We start from the raw sequence: 27,671 nt of genomic DNA on the forward strand, positions 1-27,671 counted from the left end.
TTTAACCTTGATTTGTGTGGAATTCACACCTTGGACACCAATGACAGTTTGCCTCAGTTTCCCCAAATGGTACTGGAATTAGAGTTACCAGAAAGTGTATTGTTAGACTGAGCCCTGGAACTACATGCTGGCTCTAGTGTCTTCTCTTCCTACTTCCTGTCATCCGGTGAGAATTTTGCCTAGGAAGTACCAGCTGGTTATCATGGAACTTTGTTTGGGAGTGCAACTCTTCTGATGTGGAGACCATGGTGCTAATCCCATCCCAGCACCTTGCAAGATTTTGGTAAGTGGATGTGTCAGTGATAATACCAATATTTAATTCATCCTGGCTGGACAGACAACTGCCAGAAAGTTAACGCAAGGACAGCTTTGTTGTTTTGGGGACAGTATTTGACCCTGATCCAAGCAACTAAGGGCTGGTAGATTGCTACACTGGTGAGTATTTTCCTTTGAGAAGGATCAGTCTTGATAAGTTGTTGAAAAGTAGCCTCCTAGGAAAGTTGAGAGAAGCACAGCCTGATGTTGCTAGCCCTGGGTTAGGGAACCCCTTGCCTTACTTCACTGTTCACATCAGTGATGCTGATAACAGCTCCAGCCTTGAAACACATGTTTCTGTTGCTAGGAACAGTGAACCTTGTTAATTTTCAGGGCCCAGGATGCAGAAGCAGGCAGTGGGGGAGTGTGGGTCCATAGAGCATTCAGTTCTGAGGGGTTTGCCAGTTTTGACTTTAGTTTAATAGCTGACAACATGGGATAGCATAGGCTGTCATCCAATGTTTCTGTGAAAGTCAGTGTGCCTCATGTTAATGACAGCCCTCCAGTGGTAATAAAGCCAGAGCTGGAAGGTAGTTGGGTAAGTGTCGAGCTGTGTGTGGATTCTGACATGGGTTTTGTTCTAGTATACAAAGAATAAGATAGCTCTAAACTAACTTCCTCAGCTAACACTCCTTTTGTTATTCACTGTACTTGCAACAGATGTGGATTCTGGCCTCAATGGAGCATTGCTGTTCAACATCCAAAATGGCAATGAAACTGATATCTGTGCCCTTTATTCCTAGCCTTGGCAGCTTCATCTGAATGGCAGCATTGCCAGAAGCCTTGTAGTGAACGTGACCTGAAACGGTCTGTGAGTGACCAACGGGTGGGGCTGCTTTGTACCAGCTTCCTGGTGAAGATAATATTTAGTAGACATTGTGAATACATGCTTGATCCTTTTCCTGTATACCAGTCTGTCTCTGGTGGTTGCTTTCCCATTTTCTGATCAGCATGGGGTTGATCATTTCTGTGTGTAAAAGGGAGAAGCATGCTACTATGGCTTACAACTGCCGGGAAGCAGAGCAAGTTTACAGCCAACAGCTGTTGAAGAAGCCTCCCAAACCCATTGAGAAAGCAGACATCTGTATAGTGCCTGTAATACGGCAGGAAGATGCTAAACAACCACAGGCTGAGGTAGAGGCTTTGCCAGAAAGTGTTTGGACTGATTGCTTGGGAAAGACATGCTATATGACTCCAACTCTGTACAGGACCCTTAGGAACCAGCAAAACCAAATCAGCTTTGTTGATCAAAGTGAAAGATTTGCTCTCCCAGCTATGCATGTGCAACACAGGCCTTTCTCTGCTCTGAAGATTGGAAATCCTTGTGCTCAGGATGTGTGGCCCACTGGCCAAAAGTCATATTCTGTCTCCCGGCCCAAGGGCCCTTTGTCAGAAGTAGCTCCACAACAACGGGAAAGGCCTGTCCCTAAGGCAAGCCCAGAAGAAGCTCACAGTCACCGGCACATCTTAAGAAGCCTTGTGAGGCTCTCCATGGCTGCTCTTGCTGAACAAGGCTCTGGCAGACAGTTAAGCATTGAATCAGCCCCTGTGCAGGTAAGAGATGGCTTTGAGGAAAGGAGAGGGTGGATGATGGGAAATGTGTAAGTACGATAGGGTATAGACACATAACAGAGTATGTTTCCTTACTGATATATAATTATATTATCTAATACAGTGATTCCCAAACTTTAGTCTTCCAGGGGTTTTGGCTTCTCTGGCCTAGGTCATATGCCTCTAAATACTTTCCTCACTCAGAAATTCCTCACCCAGGAATTCTGGAGCTGAAGTCCAAAACATCTGGAGGACCAAATTTTGGGAACCATTTATCTAATGCTTTAATGTTGTTCATTTCAAAAATTACAAACGTTTTAAGGTGCATGACAAATCAAATGATACACTAAATGAGGGTGGTAGGTTATGTGCTGTGATGATATTGGCTTAACAACAAAGCAAACCCTACTACTGCAGTGCTCTCTGATGTAGGGGACCAGCATTGTTTCCTCCGGTGGATCACAAACTGGTATCATATTTGCATCCATTAGCTAGAATTGTTTCTTTCTTTCTTGGAAGATCTTCAAGGACTGGCAGCACCAGTTCATGAAACACCACTTTGAGTAGCACTTTTCAACTGAATATGGCTGACTGGGTGAGGGAAGAATTTAGAGGCATGTGACCTAGACCTGACAAGCCAATGACAGCTGGCTCATAAATGGATGGCAGTTTTTCTTGCATATTTTTGTACCAGTTTCTATGCTAATTAATTGAAGAGTAGCAAGCATCAGGAGTAAATTATACAAACTGCAGAAATTACAGTTAAGCAGTATTTATTTCTGTACTTTCTGCACCAGGGTTACTTCCAGTGCAGTCCTATTAAGTACAGTGGGTCCTTGGTATCTCCTAGGGTTTGGTTCCAGGACACCCTGTTGATACCAAAATCCGTGGATGCTCAAGTCCCATTAAATACAGTGGTATAGTAAAATGGTGTTCCTTATATAAAATGGCAAAATCAAGGTTTGCTTTTTGGAATTTATATATTTTTTGAACAATTTCACATTGTGGATGCTTGAATTCATGGATACAAAATCCACAGATACAGAGGGCCAACTGTAATTAGAAGTAATTCCTACCATGTCCAGTGCATGTGTGTTTCCTGGATCTTACTACTCATTGGACTCAATACAGAAAGAGTTTCTATTTTATTTATCTTTTACCTTTTTGTTTATATAGTGAAAGATACCAGTGAGAGATGGGAGGGAAGAAAGTGAATCCAGTCCTCACAATGTATAGATACTTTCAAGATTCCAATAGTGGTGCTGAAGAAGACTTAGCTTAAAGACATCACTTCTACTCAGGGTTGCTATGCTTACATCCTATGTTTGTTTACTCAGAAGTAAGCTATGTTCAATATGCTTGCTTCTAGGTAAGCATGTGCTACAGTTAAGCGTGCGCACTTGAAACTGCAGTAATGGAAATATCAACTTAGTACATTTGTCGTTTAAATAACCTTCTAAACTCTTGCAGCACCTGAAACACAATGGCTCTAACTTTTGTGAATTTTTTTTCAGAAGGCATTTTTTTCAGAAGGTAGAAGCACTGTATTTCCGGTGTTACAAAAACTCTGTTTACATGGAGAAATACATGGATTGTAAATCTTAAGGTCAGAAGGAAATGTAATGCATACAGTAAAGGCAAGCAATAATAGCCATATTAACACTGGGATCCTAACAGACTAATTAACATATGCAATGTGATTAAAAACAAACCCCTTTTTCCTTTTTGAAAGCACAGGAAATTGGGGTGAATGTCTTGATGAGTTGCAGTTGCACTTTTTTGTGCTGCAAGCTGCCTCTCCCAATTAAATGTCAGTACGGTGGGCCTAAATGTACCAGAACCTGTCTAATCTTGGAAGCTAGGCAGGGTGAGACCTAGTTAGTACTTGGATGGGAAACAGCCAAGGAATACCAGATGATGTAGACTATGTTTCAAAAGAAGGAACTACCAAAACCACCTGTGAGTATTCCTTGCCTAGGAAATCTCTGTGAAATGAAAGAGCTTGCCATAAGTCAACAGGCAACACACATAGAGTTGTATGATTGCTAGTGGTTGCTGTGGTTATATGAGATTCATACTGACACAACTGGCTTGGGGTGAAGGGAAGCAAGAGGAATCTTTTTCTACCAATAATTTTATCTTTCTCTTGACATATCTTTCTCTGGATATAACCAAGTGGGAAGGAATATATATATATATATATATCCAGAATGATGCATTGAGGTGGGGATATCCTGTCAGGAAACAGCTTTGATAGGAAGTGTTTGCAATAACTTGCTTTTCCTGCCTTTCAGCAAATCTCACAGTTGCTGTCTCTTCTGCACCAGGGCCAAGTGCAGCCTAAACCCAATCACAGAGGGAATAAATACACTGCTAAACATGTGTGTTGTAGGTGAGTTTCATGCATGCCATGTGCCCTGGACAGATTCTATCCCATAATTAGAGATGACTGTGCTATTCAAGCCTGACTGTCAGTGTAACCACCAAGTTTTAAATGGGTTTGTCTTCTGAGCCTATAAGGTCCCCCCCCCTTCCCTTTTGGCCTAACTCCTATCCTTAAAAAAAACCCTTGACATATACAACTTAAAACAGGCAAATTTTTCCTGTACTCCTTATTTGTTTGGCTAAAGTGAGTACAGTATAGTAGCAGAAAGTGATCACATCCTGGGTTCAAACCTTACTTCGGCCATGAACTCTCACTAACTACACAGAAACCACTACAGGTAAAACCAGACAAGAGTCTCACCTGCAGTTTACTAGTAAAACAGTTTAGCGTCCTTCCACTTCTTTCCCATGTTGTGATACAAATGTGGGGAGACCTGCACCTCTTGGCAACTTTTTTTCTACTTTCCCCTCCACCCTAGTTTTGAGTCTCTCTTCTCAGCCCTGCTTGCTGGGTACTGAGAGGCAAAAGTGCTCTTTTGATAAAGAAAGGGGAAATTACCAATCCGTAGAGAAATGAAGTAAACATGATACATTTGTTGAGGAACAAGACACTGATTATAATGCTCATCTCTTTTAAACTCTAGCATCAAATACTTAATCTACACCTGGCAGTGAACCCTCAAAGATCAGTTACCATACACAGAATGTTCATATTATCTAATGTCAATTCAAGCACAATGAAAGGCCCAATTCAGACCGGTGCTTTGTGCTGGCCTGGCCACATACTAGGGTTGCGTGGGGATAGAGTGTCTGCATGCCCTGCAACCCTAGTACGTGGCAGAGGCGTCATCATGGCAGCCTCCCATCTACATGGGGGCTGCCATGATTGCATCACACATGCACTGCATCCAAACGGCGTGGTGCGTGCATTATATCTCTGCACTTCCCAACGGCATGGGAAGGAGTTCCGAGACAGAGCTCCTATTGGGAGCCGCCTTGTTCCTGCATCAACCAAACGGCTGCGGGAATGATGCCAGGGACAAAGGGGCCAGGTGGCTTCTTTCTCCCATGGCTGAGGAACCCAGGGTGACCAGGGGCATGAAGCCCCAAGGACACCCCTTTTCCGTACCACCGAGAAGCAGCATTTTGCCACTTCTCCGTAGTCCAGAAAAACTCCGGATTGGGGCCACAGGGCTGCCGGTGAGACTGCCCTACTCTCAGCCCGGAGATAAAAGGGGCGCCACAGACCCAGCCCTTTGGAGCAGTTTGTACCGTGCCTCAATTTCCTTTAGGATTTAGTGGCCCCATGTGCCCTATCTGAAACAGCAATTCATGAGCCTCCTCTCCTGTAGTAGGGATAGTCGCTGAAATTACTAATGGAGGCCATGCCTTCTGTTAAGGAACCAGCAGCAGTGCTAGATGCTTCTGATTTTGCTGAAGTTGAGTACAGTATATGCTCAATGATTGTTCTTTCCCCTTCTTTGCTGGAGAGGGTGAATTAGTAGGCAGTTCCTACTCTTGCAGAGCTGGGCTGGCTTAGAACTCAGAAATACTGCTGCCATGCCATTTCTTGATTGGCCTTTTAATATTATGTACTCTTTTGGTATTATGCTTTTTTTCTGGGCATGTACACAAAACTTGGTGAGTATTTCCCATAGGTACTCCCAATCAGCAAAGCTTTTGTCAAAACTCATCAGAAGGTACCCAGCCATGTTTTTGGGTACCAAAGATACTACAGTAGTTCAAAACACATGATATTTCACTGTATTCTGTTCACATTTGTAATTCACGAGATGAAGGTGAAACAGGTCAGGAAATCACCAAACCATATGGTGTTATTGGTGCAGTTGTTATATGATACCTTGGTCTCAATTAGGAATAATAAACCCATATGATTAAATTTAAGCAACTGGAATGTGTTTATTAGCACATATGCTTATTCATTTTTATCCAGTGCTGCAATTGAGTATATACATTTCTAGTTATTAAGCTTCCTACCCATGGATCTACACAAGGAAGAATTCAATTAAATGCCATGTACAGTGATGACTCAATATAAGTAGTAGACGATGATAAGTATGATAACCTAGTTGGCCTGGCATCTCTCTTGTTGGGTGGTAAATTAGCTCCATTGTATTAAACTTCTTTTTCTCTCCAGGAACCCCCACCCAAATGTGGAGGATCTCATAACTAAGGCGGACAATGAGAATAGGCATTGTGACCTGGAGCTACTAGGAGAAGAACTTGGGAACATTTTAGATTGTCCATCAGGTGAGACATACTCATTCATGATTTTTCTACTTTAGTGGTGCTAAGTGTCAGGAGCCATCTGTTGACTGTCCTGATACTTTCACATTTCCAAAGGTGAATGGACGAAAGAAGAAGAACAGCCAGCCAGCCGTGCAGGTACGTTTCTTTACTAAAAACATGATATTTTAGCCTCTAACCCAAACTTAGTGATAATATAATGTTATATTACCTATGAATAGGCACAGAAAGAGAGTAGCACATTGTTAGGATGCTTTTGTAGTGGCCAATGCAGTCACTAAAATCCTTAGTTCATACTGAATGAATAGTTTCCTCTGCTTCTGCTAGGAATGGGAGGGCAAGGAACTATACCAGACACTGAAACCTCATCCTTGTTGTGAACAACCTGCCTGCCACTTTGCAGATAAAATTGCTTGTACCCACTTAGATACTATAGTTAGTATAGACCCACCGGCTTCCACTTGTACAGACTACTGACCAGGGCTAGTTCTAAAGAGCATACCTTTATAGTTATAAAGGGCATGCCCTTGTTACAACAGCTCAGTTGGCTGTCACTCTGTTTCTGGGTACAATTCAAAGTGCTGGTTATGCCCAAATCCCATATAGCTTAGATCTGGGTCATCTGAACTGTGGTATTCTTCCATATGAACCTACCTGGTTTTTGAGATCTTGAGCGAAGGCCTTTCTCTTCACCAGGGCCGGCTCTAGGTATTTGGCCGCCCTAGGTGAGTAGTATTTTGGCATCCCCTGTCACCCCTCATAATTTGGCACCCCCTGTCGCCCCTTGATTTCTGCTGTTTCGTTGGTTAAAGCTAAACATGACATGAAACTTAAGTTTAGTTAATATAAGTAGTTTGCTTCCTTTTGTTAAAGTTTTAGTTTTCAGCTTGTATTGTCTCTGTAGCCTAATTTATTGCCTTTTATAGAACAACATTCTTTTTCTGATTTCTGATTACGTAATGATAAAAGACATAGGATACAGGGTGGCTGTGTGCCCCCATCCCCTAAGATAACGTAATAATAAATAGAGTACTACAACTAAAACTTCCTTTTTACTTAGTTTAAAACTTGTCGTAGGAATGCAACACAGTATCAGACATTCAAAATCAAGCATAAACACTGAAACACTACTGCATGATCACTACCAAAAATGCAAAACACAAAACAGTAAACAGTAAACTCAAGACGACTGGCATTCTGTGTTGTGGCACCAAGGGTAAGGTGGGTGGGCAGCGAGAGGAGAGGGGGTGGCTGTTGACTTTGAGGTTACATTCAAGGCGTATGCGGAAGGAGGAGGCTGTACCATGTGACTGTACCACGGACACAGGAAGGCTCACATTTATGTTTTGGCCATTGTACAAAGAAACTGTCATACTGTAGCTTGCTTTTATGTTGCTTGCTGTAATGAGTTTTCACTTTAATATTGTTTAATTACACAAAAAAAATCATACAAAAAATGACTGCCTTAACCATACTTGGAGGATGCAGCAGCTACATGTTGGAAGTAGCAGTGTGCAATAAATATCGCCAAAGCTGCTTTCTCCATCTGTAATCACGGTTTAAAAGCTATGTGTAGCTATCTCTTATGTCTCCTTGAGTCCCAGGGCTGGGGAAAGTAGGAAATGAATAAGTAATCTAAATAAATGAATAAATAAATAATTCCTAATCAAAGAAAATATTATTAGGTTCCCTAATACCTACCTCTAGTATGTGAGAATTTCCTAGGCATTGGAATGGGGAAAGTACAGCGTAAAAAGTGTACACATTTTTTAAAAGGGCAAAAACAAATGGGAACACAGGGGAAGAGCAGCCTTACAGTGGTCTATGGGAGGCCAATGTGTGCTACCTTAATCCCCAGCAGTTGACCATCCCTGGAGTAGAGACTTGCCTTTTAAACCTATTATTTTAAAGGAGGACCAGAAAGTTGAATTCTATGATCAGTGGGATTACAGAGCTCATGTGGCCTTGAGGTTTTTTTTTTTCCCTTCATAGAAATTTAACTAATCTGTTCTTGCCCCATTTTGTAGGGCCGGGCATGGACCAGCAGACTGAAGCAGGTCCAGCATGGATGGGCAGGTTGTCCATTCCTCTATCACTTGACTACAAGGACAATGTTGTATCACCAAGCACATTATTGTTTCCAGTGAGCCAGGAAACCAGAAACAGAGACGAGCCTCAAACTTTTGAGACCTTTGGCAAAGCAACTGGATGCAAAGTGAACACAGCGGAGCCCGGGCTGGCAAGCACTTTCCTCTCTGAAATGGGTACTCTGTTTGAGATGATCTTGGCTCAGAATCCCCGACCCCAAATGGATTCATCCTTGGACTTCTTGCCGCAAGTCTCAATATGTAGCCAAACCCTAGATCTGGATGGAGATGTTTTGGGAGCTAAGACTAACAGAGCTTTGAGCCATAGGACATTTTGAAAAAAAGGGTTTTCAATATAAAGGCCTCTCTGTGTCTCCTAACTGCAACAGCAAGGATGTGTGAACAAACTCAGCTCAGGGAACACTGCCTTTAAATCTTTTACATCCCAGGTACTATCAGCCAGTCTGCCAACCTTAGCAAATACCTTCTGACATGGAATTAAAACTGCAGAGATCCTAACTATCCTTCCTCATGAAACCATGGTATATGAAAATTGTGTCGGAGGTCTCAACTATTGCTAATATGCATGGGAGACTGAAAGGCAATTTGGAGCATAGGTGATTTTTCTCTTCAAACCTTTTCTGATTAAGATGATGGAATGGCAACATCTAAGCTTGATTCTGTTGTTTATGTCAGACTTTTAGTCTCTAGTTGAGACTCAAACGAACTATGAAGATTCCATTTATAGTCTCATGAAACTTAAAAGCCATGCTTTGAGTTTGTTTCTTTAAAAATAGATAAACTCTCAGAAATCAAATGTTTGCTCCTAAACTCAATATCTGTTTTTATTCTAATGTATTATCACTGCTATTAAGAGAATTTAGCATCACTTGAGGTGTCTGAAATTTATGCACTTTACCATCAACCTTGGGCTTATATGACTTATTGCCCTCATCCTAAATTTTCTCTTTTGAGAAATATAGGCAAAAACTATTTTTTTCTCCCAAAAATAGAGTTCCTTGTGCAGCAAGAAAAATTCAATAACTAGCCTGATCAAAGTAAAAATAAAAAATGGTTTCTGCAATATACTGTGGACTGCAGGACCAGTCCATAGTGGCTTAGTTAGTTTTAAAAAAAACCTATTTATTATACTTGTTGCCTCCTTTACATTGGTCCTAATCTACATCTGCAAAGTTTCAGCAATACTTCAGCATTGTGATTTGAGAATCATTGTATCAGACTTTGTATCAGACAGTGATTTTAGAATAGTGACAAAATTGTTTATTAAGTTTTATAAGCCACAGACCTTCATGTTAATGAAGCAGATTTGCTTTCACTAGCGTTCCTTGTGCAGTAACAAAAGAAAAGTGACTCAGTAGTCTGTTTACCTTTATAGTTAATTACCTAGATGAAATATTTCCAGAGTACTGCTTTTATGTTTGTGTAACAGTACAGTTCAACTCTGACATCTGTGGGAAACCCTCTCCTTCGGCAAGTCACCAGTTATGTTTCCTAGGGGCAGAAGATGGTATGTGAAAGAAGGAAAATAAGTGAGATAAAATGAGACAGAACACCAGAGCTTCTTTATTTGGCAGCGATATTAATTGATACGGCTCCCTGTTCACAATTTTTAAAAGAATCATCAAGAAACAAAGTATATATTTAGCATAAAAGGAAAACACATGTTTCAAATGTCCATATGTTTTGTTTCTAAAAATGTTGATGGTGCTAGCCATGTACAGGTACCCTCTTCTAGAGATCAGAAGAGAATGTTTGTTCATGGGCCATGTTAGCTTATTACTGTTCCAGGGGACCAAGCTAAGGATTGTAGTTTGAGGGTGAGGCCATCAGAGAAAACTGGACTATGTTTACAGTTTACAGAGCCACTTGCTATATCACTCAGGCTTCCTGTGCTCCAGGACCGTAGCATGTCAAAAACTGGCTGATCCAAGCTCTGAAGACACGGACTGGATGAAAAAGTTCGCAATGCCTGTGGTAATAGATACCAACTGTGCATATCTAGGAATGAAAGAGAATATAACACAATTTTTTCAGCTGTAATAACATACACACTGCGAAGATTATAAAACACTTGTAAGTATCTGTTCCTTTTTGACTCTGTCCCAATTTCCCCACCATACTGAAAGTTTCTTCTTGCCCATCCTAACTTACTCTTCAGTAACTATCATTCTACACACCTTCCCCGACTTTGTTCAACAATAGCAGGTCCCTCAGTCCAGTACCTGCCATCTCCTCCTCTGTCATTACTTTCATTCTCTTCTGTACAGTCTTGTAACTTGCAGTATCTACTTGCTGGTAATGTCTTCTATGGATTCGAAGGCCGTTCTCATAGCAAGTACCCAAAGGACATTTTCTCAAGGAATTCTACATGCAAACACATGTGTTTAAGATCCTTGGCACACAGAGAGAAAAACAGCAACCTCAAAGCAACTGTATACTTCCAATATTTAATAAAATTATTATTGTAAATTCTAAAACCACACTCTCTAGCAGTGCACAGGCAAATACACAAAAACTGGCCTCTTGGAGACCTTTTAGTCTTGGAGACTAAAGGGATTCGCTTTACTATGATGTAGGAGTAGCAGCAGCCTGCTGCTTTTTGGGGCCAGTGTTAATCCATTGTTCTGGAAACAGTTCTTGCAGCTGAAGGAACATGGGCTCCTCCTATTTGGCCTCTTGTTGACTTGGAAAGGAGCTGTAGGTAAAGTAAAGGTAAAAACCTGTACTGTAGGGATTTCTGTAATGCCAAGATAATGTGAAGATAATGTCAAAATGAAGTGAACAAAATTATTTAGTTGCCTAAGAAGGCAGAGGGTATTTGAAAGTACTGGGAATCTCTAAAATATGGTAACAGACACAAGATTTTGACATTACTCCCCCCAATTGGCATTTAGGCATAGATGATTGTGAAACTGTTGACAGGATAAGTAAAGGGGAAACGACTTGTTAATTGGTTACTGAGCAGTCCTTGGATGAATGAGTGTATAACAATGCTTGGAACAAAGAAGGCAGCTAATCCCAGTACAGAGAGGTCTGTGATGGAAAGGAGGGGGATCTGTGAACGAGAGAAGATTGTGCAAAAGAGACAGATGGATGAGGCAGCTGGGAGTGAATGTTTACTGGATGTCTGAACTGACTGAAGGAAAAGGTCTGGCATAACTCCATTTGACTATTGATATATGTTTGGAATTAAGAACTGGAACTTGTTAAAACATTTATTGTTTTACAGGATATAATAAACTACATTAATAATCTTGTTATTTTGTGAACTTTGACCAGCATCATTTACCCTGAACCAAGGGTTGGTCACACTTACCATGAAGAACAGAAAGCTGTTATCCATAGTTTTTTGTGGTTTTTTTGGGGCTATGTGGCCATGTTCTAGAAGAGTTTATTCCCGACATTTCGCCAACATCTGTGGCTGGCGTCTTCAGAGAAGATTTATTTATTATTTATTTATTTACAGTATTTAGACTCCACCCTTCAGCCTTAAAGGCTCTCAGAGCAGCTTACAATTATTATTATTTTTAATTAGATGGTTTACAGATTGCTATGAAGATGCCAGCCACAGATGCTGGCAAAACGTTAGGAATAAACTCTTCTAGAACATGGCCACATAGCCCAAAACCCCCACAAAAAACTATGGATGCCAGCCATGAAAGCCTTCAACTTCACTAACATACATAGTCCACAGTGAGATCATCTGGACACCGAGGATCCAAATCCAAAAAAGGGATTTTAAAGGAGGACTGAAGGGCAGAGTGTCAAGATATCAAGGCTAGGAACTGTGGGACCAGCCTTGGGAAGGATTACACTACAAAAAAGTACAATTTTTATGTGTGTGTCAAGCAGAAAGATTGAATGTTCCAGAGCAGTGGGAGGATTGATTCAGTGATACAATTGAGTGATCCAGTAAGGAGACTTATTTGGTTCAGGTAAAGCCAAAAAGAAACCTTGTGTGTAGACAGTTGGCAGAATTGTGCCAGAAGTGGTGAAAAGACCCAGTTAGAATATCTGAGAGTACAGTTTAAAAACAAAAGAGTAATACCAAGTTTAAAAATTGTGGTAACATACCATGAAGCTGTGAAAATACTCGTTTTAAGTACATTAGAAAGAGGTGCTACAAAGTTTAAAATTAATACAGTATAACCCCTGAAGTAAACACTGTAGTATAGTAGAGGGATTACAAGAAGGAACCCAGTAAAACCAAAGAAATTGTCAGATCTAACATCAAAAGGATAAAGTGATTTCTGAGGTAAATGCTTGTGGTATAGTTGTAAATAAGAAGCAGGCATAAAGGAAAGTGCTTTAGTTCTTATTACAGGGTTTCCTGAGGTTAAAGTTTTGGGTAAGCGTAAGGAAATACTGACTACACCTCCCAAGAAAGTTAAGGCCACATTGCACAGCTGAAGTTAAGGGGAAGAACAAGTGAACAACAGAAACCACCGTTTCTGAAACTATAGTGGGGAAATACAGAAAACAAAAGGAAGAATTGACTTGTCTAAACTAGCCTTAAGAAAAAAGGAACCTCAGTGTGATGAAAAATTAGAAATTTTGGAAATGGAGACAGGGGAAAAATTGGAAAAGGAGAGAGAGGTGAGGGAGAAAAAGAGTTCATGAGGTAGAGATGTATAACATGAAACTGAAGGAACTGGAATTAACAGCCATTTTAACTTCTAGAGCTACTAATGGTTTAACAGTAGCACTAATGATTCCACTCCACTTAATGTAAACAATTTCCAAAGCATTTCAAAGGTGGTAGATTTGGTATTGCACAAGCACACTTTTTCCCAACTTCTAGGAAGGATACAAGGTGTTCAGCATTCCATATGCACAGAGATACAGCACCTATAGCTACTTCCCCATATAGAGTCACAGGAAGGTATGCAGATGATGTGGCTAAGGAAATAGAAGAAATGTTGAAGATAGGAGCAATTATATCCTCAGAGAGCCCTTGGACATCATGTGTAATCATGGCTGAGAAATCAGACTACGCTATTAGGTTTTGGGTGGATTACAGAAAGCTCAACCTGGTGACCCAAGCAGATTCTGCCCTGTGCCTTGATTAGATGACCTAGAATAATAGAATCATAGCGTTAGAAGAGCCCATAAGGGCCATCCAGTCCAACCCCCTGTCATGCAGGAATTCACAATCAAAGCACCTCTGCTTAAAGACCTGATAGAGAGAATGAGGAGGGCTAAGTACATCTTCAACATGGATCTAACAAAGGGATACTAGTAGGTCTCATTAAACCCAGAGGAACAAGCCAAGATGGCATTTATCATTCATGTATCCATTTATCCTCCCACAACATGAGAAGGAATGACTCAATGGAAAAGACAACAATTCTAGCATAGGTGGAGGGATGTAGAAAGAGAGGAAGTTCACATGCTGGATGGATGGATGGATTCTATTAAGGAGCTCAAAGACATGAATTTACAGGACCTAAGCAGAGCAGCTGAAGACAGGGAGTCTTGGAGATGTCTCATCCACGGGGTTGCCATGAGTCAGGATCAACTTGAGGGCAGTTAACAACAACAAAAAGATTGTTTGAGTTCACAGTTCTGCCTAGAAATGCCCCTTCTAGTTTTCAGAGATTAGATTTCAGAGACATATGTATGCTGCCTGAACTGATTAGGCCCATCTCATCCATCTTAAGCTGTAAATGCTGATTTCTTTCTTCCTCAATTCTGTTTTGGGGTGTATATTCTAGGCATGTAGTGCTCACTAAAAATAATTAAATGTAAGAAACTCAGTAAAGAGTTGCACAGTCTGCACTATAATGCATTGACCAAAAGAAACCTGGCTGGCAGCTCAACATACAATCATGGTATATACACAAAGCTAAACTCCTGGGCCAAAGCAAAGGATTCTTGTCACTTCTAACTCTTTTGGGAGACCTACCTTTCTTCTGAATACTACATCAGCACACTACTAATTTATAATCACCTGGGTGAGCCCTGGTTTGGCTGTCTTGTCCAGTAAACTAGCTGGTTCTTTTACATTTTCATTGCTGTGTCGCTGGGGCCAGCACCGGAGAAGCCACTTGGCATAGTGATACTGGGCCATGGTATGCCCTTGATGAGCGGCTCGCTTGTAGTAGAGAATTGCCTAAAGACAAATAACACCAGAAAATATATGCTGTATTATATAATTCCACACCCCTGCCAGAAAGTGAATATGTTCCTCTGAGAAGCCTCTCCTTTCCTGGTTCAGTGCCATTCATCACAGAAGAAATCAGCCAGGTACGTTAGCCCCAGTACTCATTAGTGAGAAATAACCATGCAGGGGGCGGGGGGTAGGAAAAAGAGAGTCTCTCAGGAAACTCTAAATTCTATTTTATTTCTGGATGCCTACAGCTTTCTTTCTTTCATCACAACTCTGTTAATTAAATTGTTTAAGAATATAAAAATCACAGAATCATAGAGCTGGGAGAGTACACAAGGGCCATCCAGTCCAACCCCCTGCCATGCAGGAACATACAATCAAGACACTCCAGACAGATGGCCATCCAGGAGACTCTACCACACTCTGAGGCAATGTATTCTTGAATCCACTGCTCAGTCTCCTAGTCTTTGGAGCAGCAGAAAACAAGCTTGTTCCTTTTTCAATATCATACCCTTTCAAATGTTTAAACAGGGCTATCATATCACCTCTTAACCTTCTCTTCTCCAAGCTAAACATTCCCAGCTCCCTAAGTCATTCCTCATTGGGCTTGGTTTCCAGACTCTTCACCATTTTAGTTGCCCTCCTTTGGACACACTCCAGCTTGTCAATATCTTTCTTGAATTGTGGTGTCCAGAACTGGACACAGTATTCCAGGTGAGGTCTGACCAAAGCAGAATACAGTGCTACTATGAAGGATTGTGCTGGACCAGACAAAGGCCTATCAAATCTAGCACTGTCTCTGTTAATTATCAATTAGATGTCCCAATAGGAAAGTCCCACAAGACTTCACCTTTTCCCTTCCTCTCCTTACACTTCAATATCCTCCTTACACTTCAATATCCCTATTTCTTCCAGTTAATACTAACACTCTCTAAGTGACTAAGACACTCTTTCATCAGTATTCTGAAAACATAAGCAAGACACAGGCCAGTTAATACAGTTGGGGCTGGAGGACCTTGGCAATGTCCTTCTTGGTGCCTCTTCCATGTTCATAGCAGATTGCCACGTTGAACTGGGCTTTACTGTAGTTCTGGTCTGCTGCCAGCTTGAAATATGAAAAGGCCATTTTGTGCTGTCCATCTTGCATGTACTGAAGCCCTGGGAAAATAGCAACAACAGATCCAGGCAACACTGGCATAAAGTAATTATCTAAATAAAGGGGCAAGCAACAACTCCAGCTAGCACAGGAAAAAATACCTGCAGGAGAACATCTAACTCCAAAGCCCTAAACATGAGGTTATTTCATTGGTAAAGAAGGAGAGAGGGTAGCCGTTAAATATAAAATGTGTCAATCCCAGTTCCTATGATGTACCTTCCCATTTGTTTTCATGCAGATTTCTCTATAACCTATGAGAAGACCAAAAAATAAAGCAAAACAAACAAAAAGCAAATAAACAAATAAACCCCAAAATATTAAATTTAAATTTTAAATTCAATTCAAAATGTGAACACCTTTAAATATATTTGATACTGGTTTCATTTGATCAGGAAACTGATAATCCTCACCTCCCATTTCTTCTCTGTATCAGACCTGCCCCCCCCCCCAAAAAAAAAAAAATCAGGCAGACACTTCAGGGCAAAATGGTTGGCACAAGACCTTGGAAAAGAGCAATATGGGAGAGAGGGACCATGTGTGGTCAAGACATGAGCCCTGGAAATTACAGTGTGCCCACTGCAAAGTTGAAGAATTGTAAGATTCACTAATGTCAACTGGACAGAAGCTTCTCCAAGCACAGAATTACAGTATCATTGAAGGAGCTTGGATGACCCTAGCTGAACAAGGTAGAAGAAACCCTCTGTTTAGTTGGTGATTTATTATGCTTGCGTAAGTACAAGCAGTTTGTATTGCATATATATGAAATCCAGTGAACATTCTAAAAATATTTAAAAATCAAAAGTAACAAGATGGACAACATAAATAATAACACTAAGGGATCTGCATTGCAGTAATAATCCAGTCTGACACCGCTTTAACCGCCCTGGCTCACAGCTATGGCATTCTGGGAATTGTAGTTTGTTGTGGCCCCAGAGGGCTCTGTTCAAACCAGATTATTGCTGCAGATCCAGCCAAAATTAAGTGGCAATTTAGACTGTGAATAAGAATTAAATTGAGTATCTTCATGATTTAAACAATTAAAAGGTTTATACGGAAGCCAAATTCTAGAAAAGGGGAACAAATATTGTCTCTAATACTGGAAGTTAAACTGGAACTTATAAGCCATCATAAATATGGCTTCCTCCTGCTATGCTCTGCCTCCTGCTGCAGCCCTCTGAACAGCCCTCAGAGTCACACCCTCTGAGGTTGAAAATGTTGTGCACAGAGTCAACTACATAGCTCAGCACCGTGTTGTGACTTCAGAGCAGCAACTTGTGCTCTGGATTTTTTGTGAAATGGCAAATGGCCTGCATTCAATGTGGAACTGTCCTTCCAACATGAAGACAGTCTACAGTTGAATCAAGCCTTTGGCCCTGTCCCATCTGGACAGGATGATGTGAGGACATGGGGAAACCAGTAAGCAAATGGCTTATTGACCATACTTCTCTCATCCCTGCAACGGCAAACTCCTCTGAACAACGTTCACCTTAGGGTTGCCATAAGTAAAAAATGATTTTAGGATACACAGTAACAACAGAATTTCAAGGAAGCAAAGTGGAGGGCTCCACTGTTATGACTTTCCCCCTGCTGTTTCCTCCCCCCTATTTCATTCTCTGTGCAGATCAGTGGCTCACTGATCAATCAGTATAGTCCTTCATAAACTACTTGCAACATCAGTGGTTCATGAACCACATAATGGGGAGCCACATGCTTTATACAAAGGAATGGCCATCCAAGAGACTGGGGATAAACCAACATCACAGTACTTGACTGAGAGCTGAAGAAGAAAAGAGGGGCGAGGAGCTCCTGAACACTGCTGCTGAAGAACAGACAGGCCTACACTCCCACTGAAAGCTATGGGATATATGGTGGCAATTTACAGAGGAATAAAAGCTTTGAGGGCAATATGGTTAAAATCAGAATGAGGAAAGGACAACTGGAGAACATAGGTCTGATTAGGTATGAGATGCCTGTTGATTTGTCAAGTTTCTCCAACCTTTTAGTCTCTTTCCCAGGCACTATGATATTCTAAACACATTCAAGCCTCTGTTTAATGAAAGTTAAGGCACATATGCCTGATGAGATGTTACCGAGAATGTTGAATGCCACGGAAATGCTGGTCTGAATCACCTGTTCCATTTGAGAAGCAGCTTCATTTACAGGCGCCTCCTCTGCCACATTGCCCTGTACAGAAGAGGCAAACAATCAACACTGTGTATAGATTGTAACTCCATACATCTGTGGCCAAACATCCCCATAGTTGTCACAGTATAGTGCAAGTAGTTTAGGAAATTTCAACCTCTTTTCCCAACACATATTTTGATCTCCCTTCCCCCCCCCCCCCCCCCCCCCCAGGAAATGCTGCTCAGTAGCAGTTACTTTCAAAGGTATCCACCAAGACAGTCTGTCCTGGAAGGAAGGCAGTTCAGCTATACTTCCCTGAGAAGGGATGTGGAATACATCTTAGCTCCAAAGAGTCTAGCCATTTCTTGAGGATAAACAATGTCAATATGATCATGACATTTCTCTATCCTTCTTTTTCAAATAGTAGGAAATGGTGATGTTCATACTGACACTCTGTGCCATTTTGTAAACATATGTGGTGCTGTACAGTTTCTCACAGCTAGATAGTCACTGAGAAGAAATAGTTCAGAATTTAAACACACACTTGTGTATGTGCACGATGCAAACCTGACTTGCAGCCTATAGTATCATAACGTACAAATCAATAAGAAAACATCAGGCAGTTAAACAACATATATTCTGCAGCACAATGCAGTGACTTCTCTCCCCCCCCCCCCACATGTTTTTAATTATTATTTAAGGCTAATTGAAATGTCAACATGGAGTTTATTACATGGGAGGCAAAGCACCCAAATCCCGTGGATAAACAGGAATTAAATCCAGGAATATCCTGCAAAAGCGCAATTGTTTTCAGATGACGTCCCCCAAGATCACCATTATCCTGCATTTAACTAGTGAATAAAGTGGGCAAAACATGCTGTTTTTTAATTTTGGGATTTTCCCGAAAATAAAAAGTGTCCAAAAGCAGCCAAAAGCAGCTGAACCCTGCACTTTATGTAATGGGTTAAATGTGGGATAATGGCAATATTGTAGGACGTTGTCTGAAAACAATCCCACTTTGTGGGATATTCCCGGATTTAATTCCTGTTTATCCACGGGATTTGGGCACTTCCCTCCCATATGATAAACTCCCATGAGGGAAGTTACAGAACTGAACATAATAACATTGCATATTTTTTATCTCTGTTCCCGTTTCTCCATCTCTACTCTTCTCTTTTCTTTTGTTGATCCTTAGATTACCAATAGTTGAAAATTCCCTGAAATGTGCTTGCTTATTTTCATAGAGAATCATTATATCACAGAGATCATTATACAAAAACTATGTTGTCCATGGGAATAAATACATTACTGTGCTTTCAGTAAGGTAAATTTCTGATGCTTGTTCACAGCATGATGATCCTAGAGAAATCTAGGAGAAATCCACATTTGACTCTGGTGGGAACTGTGTTCCTTGACTCCTCTGCATCACATTATTTTTGAAACATTCATTTGAAAGTTCCAGATAAATTAAAAGGAAGTCTGTTATTGACAATTATAACCTAAGGATCAACAGAAGAAGAGGGGACTGAAGGAAATGCTTTCTTAAATCCCCTGTGACAATCTGTGGTAAGCAGTGTTGCTAACTCAACTTTGTCTTTGACACTGTTTGTGTTACAACTTTCTAAAGTTGCTGAAAATGTTCTTAAGGAAATTCTTAAGGAATGTTATAAACCTGTACAGCCATAAAGACTGCGTTTCCCAGTAAGGGCCTAGACAGATGGCTTGTTCTGTGAAATGCAGCCCTGCTACTGAGGTTTGGAACATTGCCTGTTAGATATGTTGCCATAGCAGTCACCCTGCTGTTCAAACATTTGAGTCAACAATAATACTGTCTGCCTTTGCATCATTTCCAAATCATCTGGTATGTCAGTTCCTTGTAGATGGGTAGCCCAATTGTAAAGGGAAAACTTAGAAAAGGTATTATAAAGCTAGAATAATGCAGACTCTCCACCTAAAAATATCCAAAACAGCCAGTGTTCTTTTTTAATGGAAAATTTAGATACATCTAATACCATTACAAACAAATCCGCCCTTCTCTGAAGTCTAGATCTTAACATTTTAACTGCAGTGTTGAGGGCTACCTGGAAAAGCCCAGAAATATAAACTTCAAACTGTACTGAGATTCTGGAATATTATGATACATATCTCATCTTTACTGTCATATCCATGGCTACAACCTATCTTTGTGTCACAGAACCATATTCTTTTTAGCACACATGCTCACTTTTCAATTTTTAAGTGTGTGTTACTGTCCTATATTTCAATAGGTTTTGCTTTGTAACTAGGTTTACAGTTCTATTCTTACTTACTTGCCTTTATGCAGTTTGGCTTTGAATAAATTTATACAGGATTGCAATGTAAGATATAATCATTTGGAATTTTGAGTGGCCCAATCAACATTTCCAGTTCCCAGCAATCCTAGCAAAAATGGGTATGAGACAGTTCTCCTCATGAGCTTTTCTGAGCCAAGCCTTCAGCTTTTAAGTGGATATGCAGTTTAAAACCCAACAATTTATTCGACCCATTTGTTTAATGCATTCAGGAAGTTCTCAATTGCAACTGTGCTCAGTGGCCATGCCCACTGTCTTGTATTTTGGCTGTTCGTACCTGCTGCTTTACATGCACTGGATGGGAAAGGTCTGAAGGGGGGAACCTGCTCTAACATGTAGGTTTTCCACCTGAAGCATGCATAAATAGGGCTCTGTCTTTTATGGGACACCTACATGTCTACACATGGCTCCTCACTTCAGATATTCCCACTGCATAATATGTAGAAGCAGGGGGACAAGTGGCTGTGACACTTGTTTGTGTGGTGCAGAATGCATGATACTTTCTTTTCCTTTACCTAGTGAGGGGAAAATCTAAAAAAGACTTATATTCTCTTTTATTTGTAACACAAATAAGTTATAGAAATACATATTCTTTCTTGAAAATTAGCTGACACCTAGATAATACCAAAAAATATCCATAGTAAGAGAGATGAATACAAGTTCCACCCCTGCCCAAGTTTGCCGGTAAATTAAAGACAGGACTGTACATAAAGGGACAATCTCCTCCCTGACCATTTATGGCACCTCTACATTTGTGACAGACTTGCTAAAGTACTGCATGATAATTTGGGGGGAGGGGGTATAAGAAGAGAGTGATGTACGATGTTTTTCTAAACTTTAGGCTGCTTAGTGAGGTAGGACACTGGTGGGATTTTAACTAGGGGCTGCTTGATCCCAGGTGCAGGTGAAACAGGGAAAAAATGACTCATTTCTGTCACTTCAGTGTTGCCCATAAGGATTTGCGTTGTAGAAGCACTGTGGGTTGAAGGCTAGGCTATAATCTCGGTGTAACTGCTTATTGATTTTTGTATGGAGGAGTAATGAATCAAATGAGGTTCCACCTGCAAGTTGGAATAAACTACAGCCCAAACACAGGTTCCCCATGCTCCCGGTAATCTGCCATTATATAGTCTTGTGGCTCTCCCTAATCTTGCCTTCTAGCTCTACCTCTGCCTTTTACTAGCTTAGAGGGCCTATTTGTACTTCTTGCTGCTATCCCCAGTTGCTAAACTATGCTCCAGATCTTGAGGGCTCATAATTGCTAGGCTCAATTTGAATGCATTTGTAAGGCACTCTTTTCCATCTCAGATTTTAATGAGAGCTACAAACTTCCCTACCAGTCCACTTCCACCCATTGAGTTTCCAGAATTCTCCCTGCCATTAGAACATTGATTACTCAAAGCCCATCTCCTCTCCTCTCCTACACCATTTTTCAAGATAAAATTCTGTTGGCCAAGGAGGAAAAAAGGGGAATGGAGGCCTCCTTTCTCTCTAGATCTTCACTGGCATAATAATCCATAAGTAGTCCAGTGGAAATGTAATTTTCCCAAGTGCTATTGAGTTCAATAGCCCTTGACAAAATAACATTTCACAGAGGCTGCATTTGGCCTGGTATGTTGTATTGCAGTCAGCAAGCTATGTCACACAGTCTGTTTATATTCCAGACTCTTTTTTTCTGTGAATCCATGAGACAGTAAAACATGCTGTTGGTATTAGTCAGCAAGGACTAGAAATCATGAGAAAAAGGACAGAAACAGAGGCGGGATACAGACTGCCATATAGTACGTCTTCTATACGTACTAGGGTTAGGAAGGGGCGGTGCTTCCGCATCCCCCTAACCCTAGTACGTATAGAATACGTACAACATGGCGGCGCCCCTTCCACATGGGGGCCGCCATGTTTACGTATCGGACGCTGAGCGTCCGTACGTGTCGCGGCGCCTATGACGTCGCGAGTCCGCGCCAGGCGCCTCGCGACATCATAAAGGCGCCGCAAAAAGAAGCTCCGAAATGGAGCTGTTTTTTGCTCCGCGCGGGAGCCGCGCGGTTTGGCTGCTGCGGCTCCCTCGCGGAGCAAATGGCGCCGGCGGGAGACCGCCGCAAAGCGGCGGTCTGTATCCCGCCAGAGAAAAGAAAAGAATAAAAGAAAAGATGACTGCTTAGAGACAAGAAAAGCTGGAGAGATACAGGTGAAAAAAGAATAAAAGAAGGTGTTGCATGGCCCTTTTATTCCATGGGTAGAGCCAGAGTTAGGATCTAATTAGTTAAAACCACTTAACATATCAGTTAAGTTAGATATTTTCCAACTATAAAGAGCAAGACAATTCTATTTCCTTTTTTAAACAACTGGTTGACATAAGCCCAAAACAGACAGGCCAAAAGAAATGGTTTCTGGCCACTTTGGGGGCATGATGTTCAGATGATGCACACCCTCAAAGCAGCTAGAAGCCATTCCAAGGCTGCTAAAGATGGCCTGGAGCCGCTGGTGGCAGCCGGAGGTGGTCTGCCTTGTCCTGGGCCAATTGTGGGCTGATCACAGCTGGAACGGCCAGAGGCTCCTTAATTTCCTAAATGTTAATAAATTTAATTAAGTTTTCTCTTTTATGTAGATTAACTTATGTTAGCATCCTAGCATTAACTAAACTGCAGAATTAAGTTATTAATTAAATAAATGAGAAGGCAAACTTTTTTCCATTTCCTTTTACCACAATTTACCTAATTTTTGCTGATTTTTGCATAATGACTTTTTACTTTTCATTGAGCTCTCAATTAAGTATCACATTAGTTAATTCCAAGGTTAAAAGAATTTTAAGGGATGCTTGGAAAGAGGTTGTCTTCTTTGCATCCAGACAGTCCTCCTGACACCAAATAAAGCTCCTTATCTTTCCTTGGTACTGAATTTTGAATTTCTTAATCCTGAGATTTCTGCTGGGATCCACATAGGGATCTATCCTACTTATCTATGTCCTTCTTTTAGTTTAGTAACTAAAGGAAGGTTAGGGGGGCATTCACACTTATTTTTTTTTTGTCTCAAGGAGATGTGGATCAATACCGGATTGGTGTTCCCACCACATTTTCCATTTCCAAATCTCTCCATGGCATTTTAACCCTGTTGCCATTCACACCTGACACCATTTAGATTTAAAATGGAGGTGTCTCCATTTCCAGGAATGATGCAGTGCAATCTGAATTGATTTGATAGCTTACTCATACTACCAAACATGCAGGTCACTGTTTCTCTTTTAAAAAGTCACACTTAATGATCTGATGTTGAATACACCTGGTTAAGTGGGTTTTTTGTAGCGTTCCCTGCAAACTGCACTGATTGCAGTCAGGGCAACTGTGAATACCATGAAAATAACCTGGTTTCACACTGGGTTACTTTCGTAGCATGAATGGGGCCTTAAATTCCTATGTACTGGTTGCAAAGAAGACAAGCTCTTTCCAAGCAACCCTTACAATTCTTTTAACCTTGGACTTAACTAAAGTGATCCTTAACTATGGACTCAACAAAAAGCAAGAAATCATTTTACTAACTAAAGGAAGGGCAGACATAAGTAGGTTAGATCACATGGAAGGGAGAAGTGAAAAGAAAAAGTAGGGTGTAGCAGATGAGAAATGGGATTATCCGAAATCCGTGCAGCATGTGTTTTTCTCACAGGCTCAAATAGGGACAAACAAGTATATGTATGTGTAAAATAATGGCTAGCACTTTTCTGTTTCTCTCTGATAAGGCTTTTAATGAAGGCATTTAACCTTAATTTTAATGGTAATTTAACATAAACTAAATAGTTATATCATGTTTTTACTTTTTTCTGATGTAAATACAATTGCATCAGACTTTTTTTGGCCTATTAATGATTAAATGTATTACGTCTTTTCTACTAATTTTTGTACCTCTGGGTTCAGCACACTGAAACCTCTTTCCTTTATTTTTAAATGAGTGGTTGGAGTGGGAAAATAGTTAAACATTACTTTAAAGTCTTTGTTAACATCACATATCAACAGGTCACTCTCCCACTCAACCATAACACACACATATCTTCCAATATGGGGAAGTTTGACAAACCTTGCTGCAGGACTCAATGGGAAGTCATTTCCCCTCTTCTTCTTCCCAATAGTCACTATTTATTAAATCAAAGCCTTCCGTGGGAATGAGGCTCTTGGGCCCCAAATCTATCTCCCTGAAGCATTTCTCCTAAGACTTGGGATAGACTGAAGTCCTTGCTGTTTTAGTTTGAACAACAGGAGGAAAAGGAGGTAAAGTGATTGGCCCTCTTAACTTACTTTCTTACAGATATGCTTCTGGCAAACTGTGAGTTGTGCACAGTTGGAGGTACAACCACTTTAAAGCCAAACTATAGTGGGAAGAAATGGGACAACTGATTATTCAGAATTGATTGTACAGAATGATTCTAGTTCATGAACCTATGTAATTTTAAGTGGGGAAATACATCATGCTTAATTGCTTACTTTTATAAATACACCATGCGTACAGCTAGGAACATACTACTCACTATTGTTATATCTGCATACAGTGCTAATTTGTCTCCACAGCCAGTTCAAAATGCTGGCTCTTACTTTGACTAACTAAATTACTTCTAATCAAGGTACTCAAACGTTTGCCTTCCTCTGCATGCCTGGCCTGTGTGCTCAAATTCAACATCTAAGGCCTTGTGATCTACTGAGCAAAGTTTTGGACACTTTTCTGGCCTGGTCCCAATACAATGAACTCAGATGTCAAAAACAAAACAAAGCAGCTCTCCCCTAAACCCCCAACCTTATGTGTGGTTAGCTAATTTAGTTGGCCTTTTGTTAACCCATATGCCATCCTTTGTTTTGATGGTTATTTTCCTGGTTCACTAATTGTCATTTCTATAAAGATCTTGCTGACTGGGCATATTTTGACCTGTATTTTTATCTTCTTGCTCCTGTGCTTTTGTTGGTTCTGGTTATCTTTTCTTTTGTGTTCAGCGCTTTTATCTTTCTATTCATTTTGCTTGCTTAATAAGCAAGTTGTATTCTTAATAAATACATTACACATGTAAAACTGAGATATGTGAATAGGGAAGGTTTTTCTCTACTCTTCAAGGATCATAATAGGTGAGGTCTCCTTTTGACCACACTTCCTTACTCTTTTATCTCATAACAGTAGCAGTCATAATTACTGCAAAATGACACAAGGACCTAAGCGCAGTTCTGTTGCATAAGACAAAGGAATAATCTAGTCTAACATCCTGTTCCTTACAGTGTTAGTCAGATATTAAAGTGAAGCCCATAAACATAGCAGGAAAGCAAGAGGCAGCTCCCATTTTCTCATCCTGAAGCAGTTGCTGTTCAGAGATATATTGCTTTATCACAGTTCCACTTAGCCATGGCAACTAATAGGCACAACTTTTTCTAACCCCTTTAAAAAGCTAAGTATCTTGTAGCAGTGAATTCCTTAAAATTATTTTTGTATTGTGTCAAGAAGGATTTTCATGTCTGCTACCAGAGACCGATATCATTACCCTGCTTTACAGTTTTATAAGGGAATGAATAAAATATTCTATTAACTTTCTCCACCCAATACATGATGCTTTAAACATGTATCATAGCTCCTCTTATTCTGGAGTAGATATGCAAATTATTTACATGCAAGTGTCAGATGTGTTTAATATAGTTTATTCCCAAGTATAAGATTACAGTCTACCCTTTTTCTATGTGAAAAAGCATCGGACATTTTCCACACCTGGAAAATTATTATTTTGATTGCCTTATATGCAATTTTTCCAGCTCTATAACATGATGGAGTAATGGGAATCACAGATAATATAACCAGGGCATGGGGGCATGTCTATGCATTTCAGCAGTAATCTATAACTTGATTTATTTTACCAGACTGTGTAATAATACACATTTTCAGCTAAGTCTAATTCCTATTAGCTGTTCAGCCATTTATTTTGTAGGTAGCAAAATATGTCAAAAGAGCCTATCGTATTCTTATTACTTAACACTGATGTCAATACTTTTAAATAATACTTCAGAAAGGTTTTAAGAATTAGCCACATGCTGAAGCCTGACAATTAAAAATATTTTATTTCTCAGTTAAATTTTAGTATGTCTGAAGTATGTAATTTCAAAACTGGAATGCTTTGATGCCATCAAGTGGTACATGTATATACTGCAATTACAAAACTGGAAAAGGTAGTTACTAGGCCTGTTGCTATTCAAGAGGTGAAATGAGAACCGATGTTGTTGTTGTTTCCTGAGCAGCTGGAATATATACAAAATATTTTGTGAGAGCACATCCACCTGACACATTGTGCATGCTCCCCACTTCAAAGAATAATGACATTTCTCTTGTTTGTTATCACAAAATGATAACAGAACCTGTGAATCAAATCTATACTAGAGCGGACACTTAATAGAAGGCCTTAAGTTGCAGTACCTGTAAACGCAATTGGCATGCATCTGGTTCAAGGTCTGTTTTAAATGGGTAATTCCCTGCAACAAAAAGAAAAGAAGTGGGTGATTAGACTTCATCGAAGATTTGCTTAGACTGTCATTCAATCAACATTTTCTGCCACTCCTTACTCTGGACAACTCTAATCTTGTTTTACCCACTGCTTTTAAATTCAGTCATCTTACTTATCAGTGAGAATTCAGTTCAACAGCTAACTTAACCAGAAAACTCAATATACTGCATGATTGGGCAACCTGTGGTACACGTTATAAAACTGCAATAGAAAAGCAAGAATTTCCTTTGACCCTTGCAGAAGAGACTGAAAACCACAGTCAACCTTACACTCCTGCCTGAATCACAGAATCACAGAATCATAGAGTTGGAAGAGACTGCAAGGGCCCATCCAGTCCAAACCCCTGCCATGCAGGAAATCTAAATCAAAGCATCCCTGACAGATGGCCCTCCAGCCTCTGTTTAAGGACCTTTAAGGAAGGAGACTCCACTACACTCTGAGGGAGTTTGTTCCACTGTCGAACAACCCTTACTGTCAGGAAGTTCCTCCTAATGTTGAGGTGGAATCTCTTTTCCTGGAGCTTGCATCCATTGCTCTGAGTCCTAGTCTATGGAGCAGCAGAAAACAAGCTTGCTCCCTCCTCAATGTGACATCCCTTCAAGTATTTGAACAGGGCTATCAATCACCTCTTAACCTTCTCTTCCCCAGGCTAAATATCCCCAGATCTCTAAGTCATTCCTCATAGGGCATGGTTTCCAGACCCTTCACCATTTTAGTCTCCCTCCTTTGGACACGCTCCAGTTTCTCAAAATCCTTTTTAAATTGTGGTGCCCAGAACTGGACACAATATTCCAGGTGGGGCCTGACC

The 27,671-nt window shown here is 40.6% G+C and overlaps 2 protein-coding genes across 4 annotated transcripts in view; one reads left to right on the forward strand and one right to left on the reverse strand.

Moving 5' to 3' along the window:
* Positions 1-233: 233 nt before the first annotated feature.
* LOC149316748 (protocadherin-12-like) lies at positions 234-9,365 on the forward strand. Of its 2 annotated transcripts, XM_089516160.1 has the most exons (6): positions 234-283; positions 976-1,869; positions 4,161-4,258; positions 6,410-6,522; positions 6,616-6,657; positions 8,547-9,365. In XM_089516160.1, exons 2-6 carry the CDS (start codon positions 1,267-1,269, stop codon positions 8,942-8,944), a joined length of 1,254 nt encoding a protein of 417 aa, XP_089372286.1. In that variant the 5' UTR covers positions 234-283; positions 976-1,266; the 3' UTR covers positions 8,945-9,365. The 2 variants fall into 2 exon arrangements, with proteins under 2 accessions (XP_089372286.1, XP_089372287.1); XM_089516161.1 differs by lacking the exon at positions 6,616-6,657.
* A 718-nt stretch (positions 9,366-10,083) lies between these two features.
* The window catches only part of LOC149316749 (DAP3-binding cell death enhancer 1-like), a 35,779-nt gene continuing 18,191 nt past the window's right edge, over positions 10,084-27,671 (reverse strand). The window contains exons 6-11 of one of the 2 annotated variants that reach the window (XM_089516159.1): positions 26,776-26,831; positions 17,983-18,076; positions 15,752-15,894; positions 14,578-14,739; positions 10,850-10,991; positions 10,084-10,625 (exon numbers count right to left, since the gene is read on the reverse strand). In XM_089516159.1, coding sequence (XP_089372285.1) covers positions 10,396-10,625; positions 10,850-10,991; positions 14,578-14,739; positions 15,752-15,894; positions 17,983-18,076; positions 26,776-26,831 — 827 coding nt within the window. In that variant the 3' untranslated portion in view covers positions 10,084-10,395. Of the gene's footprint in view, positions 10,626-10,804; positions 10,992-14,577; positions 14,740-15,751; positions 15,895-17,982; positions 18,077-26,775; positions 26,832-27,671 lie in introns of both variants that reach the window. The other variant, XM_089516158.1, reaches the window with a different exon arrangement.

Source organism: Sceloporus occidentalis, unplaced genomic scaffold (genome assembly GCF_023333645.1).
Source record: "Sceloporus occidentalis isolate IW3139 unplaced genomic scaffold, rSceOcc1.0.p SCAF_3, whole genome shotgun sequence".
Lineage (NCBI taxonomy): Eukaryota > Metazoa > Chordata > Lepidosauria > Squamata > Phrynosomatidae > Sceloporus > Sceloporus occidentalis.

Coding starts and splice junctions, on each gene's coding strand:
- LOC149316748 (XM_089516160.1), top strand. CDS start 1,267: ATGGGGTTGATCATTTCTGTGTGTAAAAGGGAGAAGCATGCTACTATG. Junction 4,259..6,409: donor GCTAAACATGTGTGTTGTAG/GTGAGTTTCATG, acceptor TTTTCTCTCCAG/GAACCCCCACCCAAATGTGG. Junction 6,523..6,615: donor CATTTTAGATTGTCCATCAG/GTGAGACATACT, acceptor ACATTTCCAAAG/GTGAATGGACGAAAGAAGAA.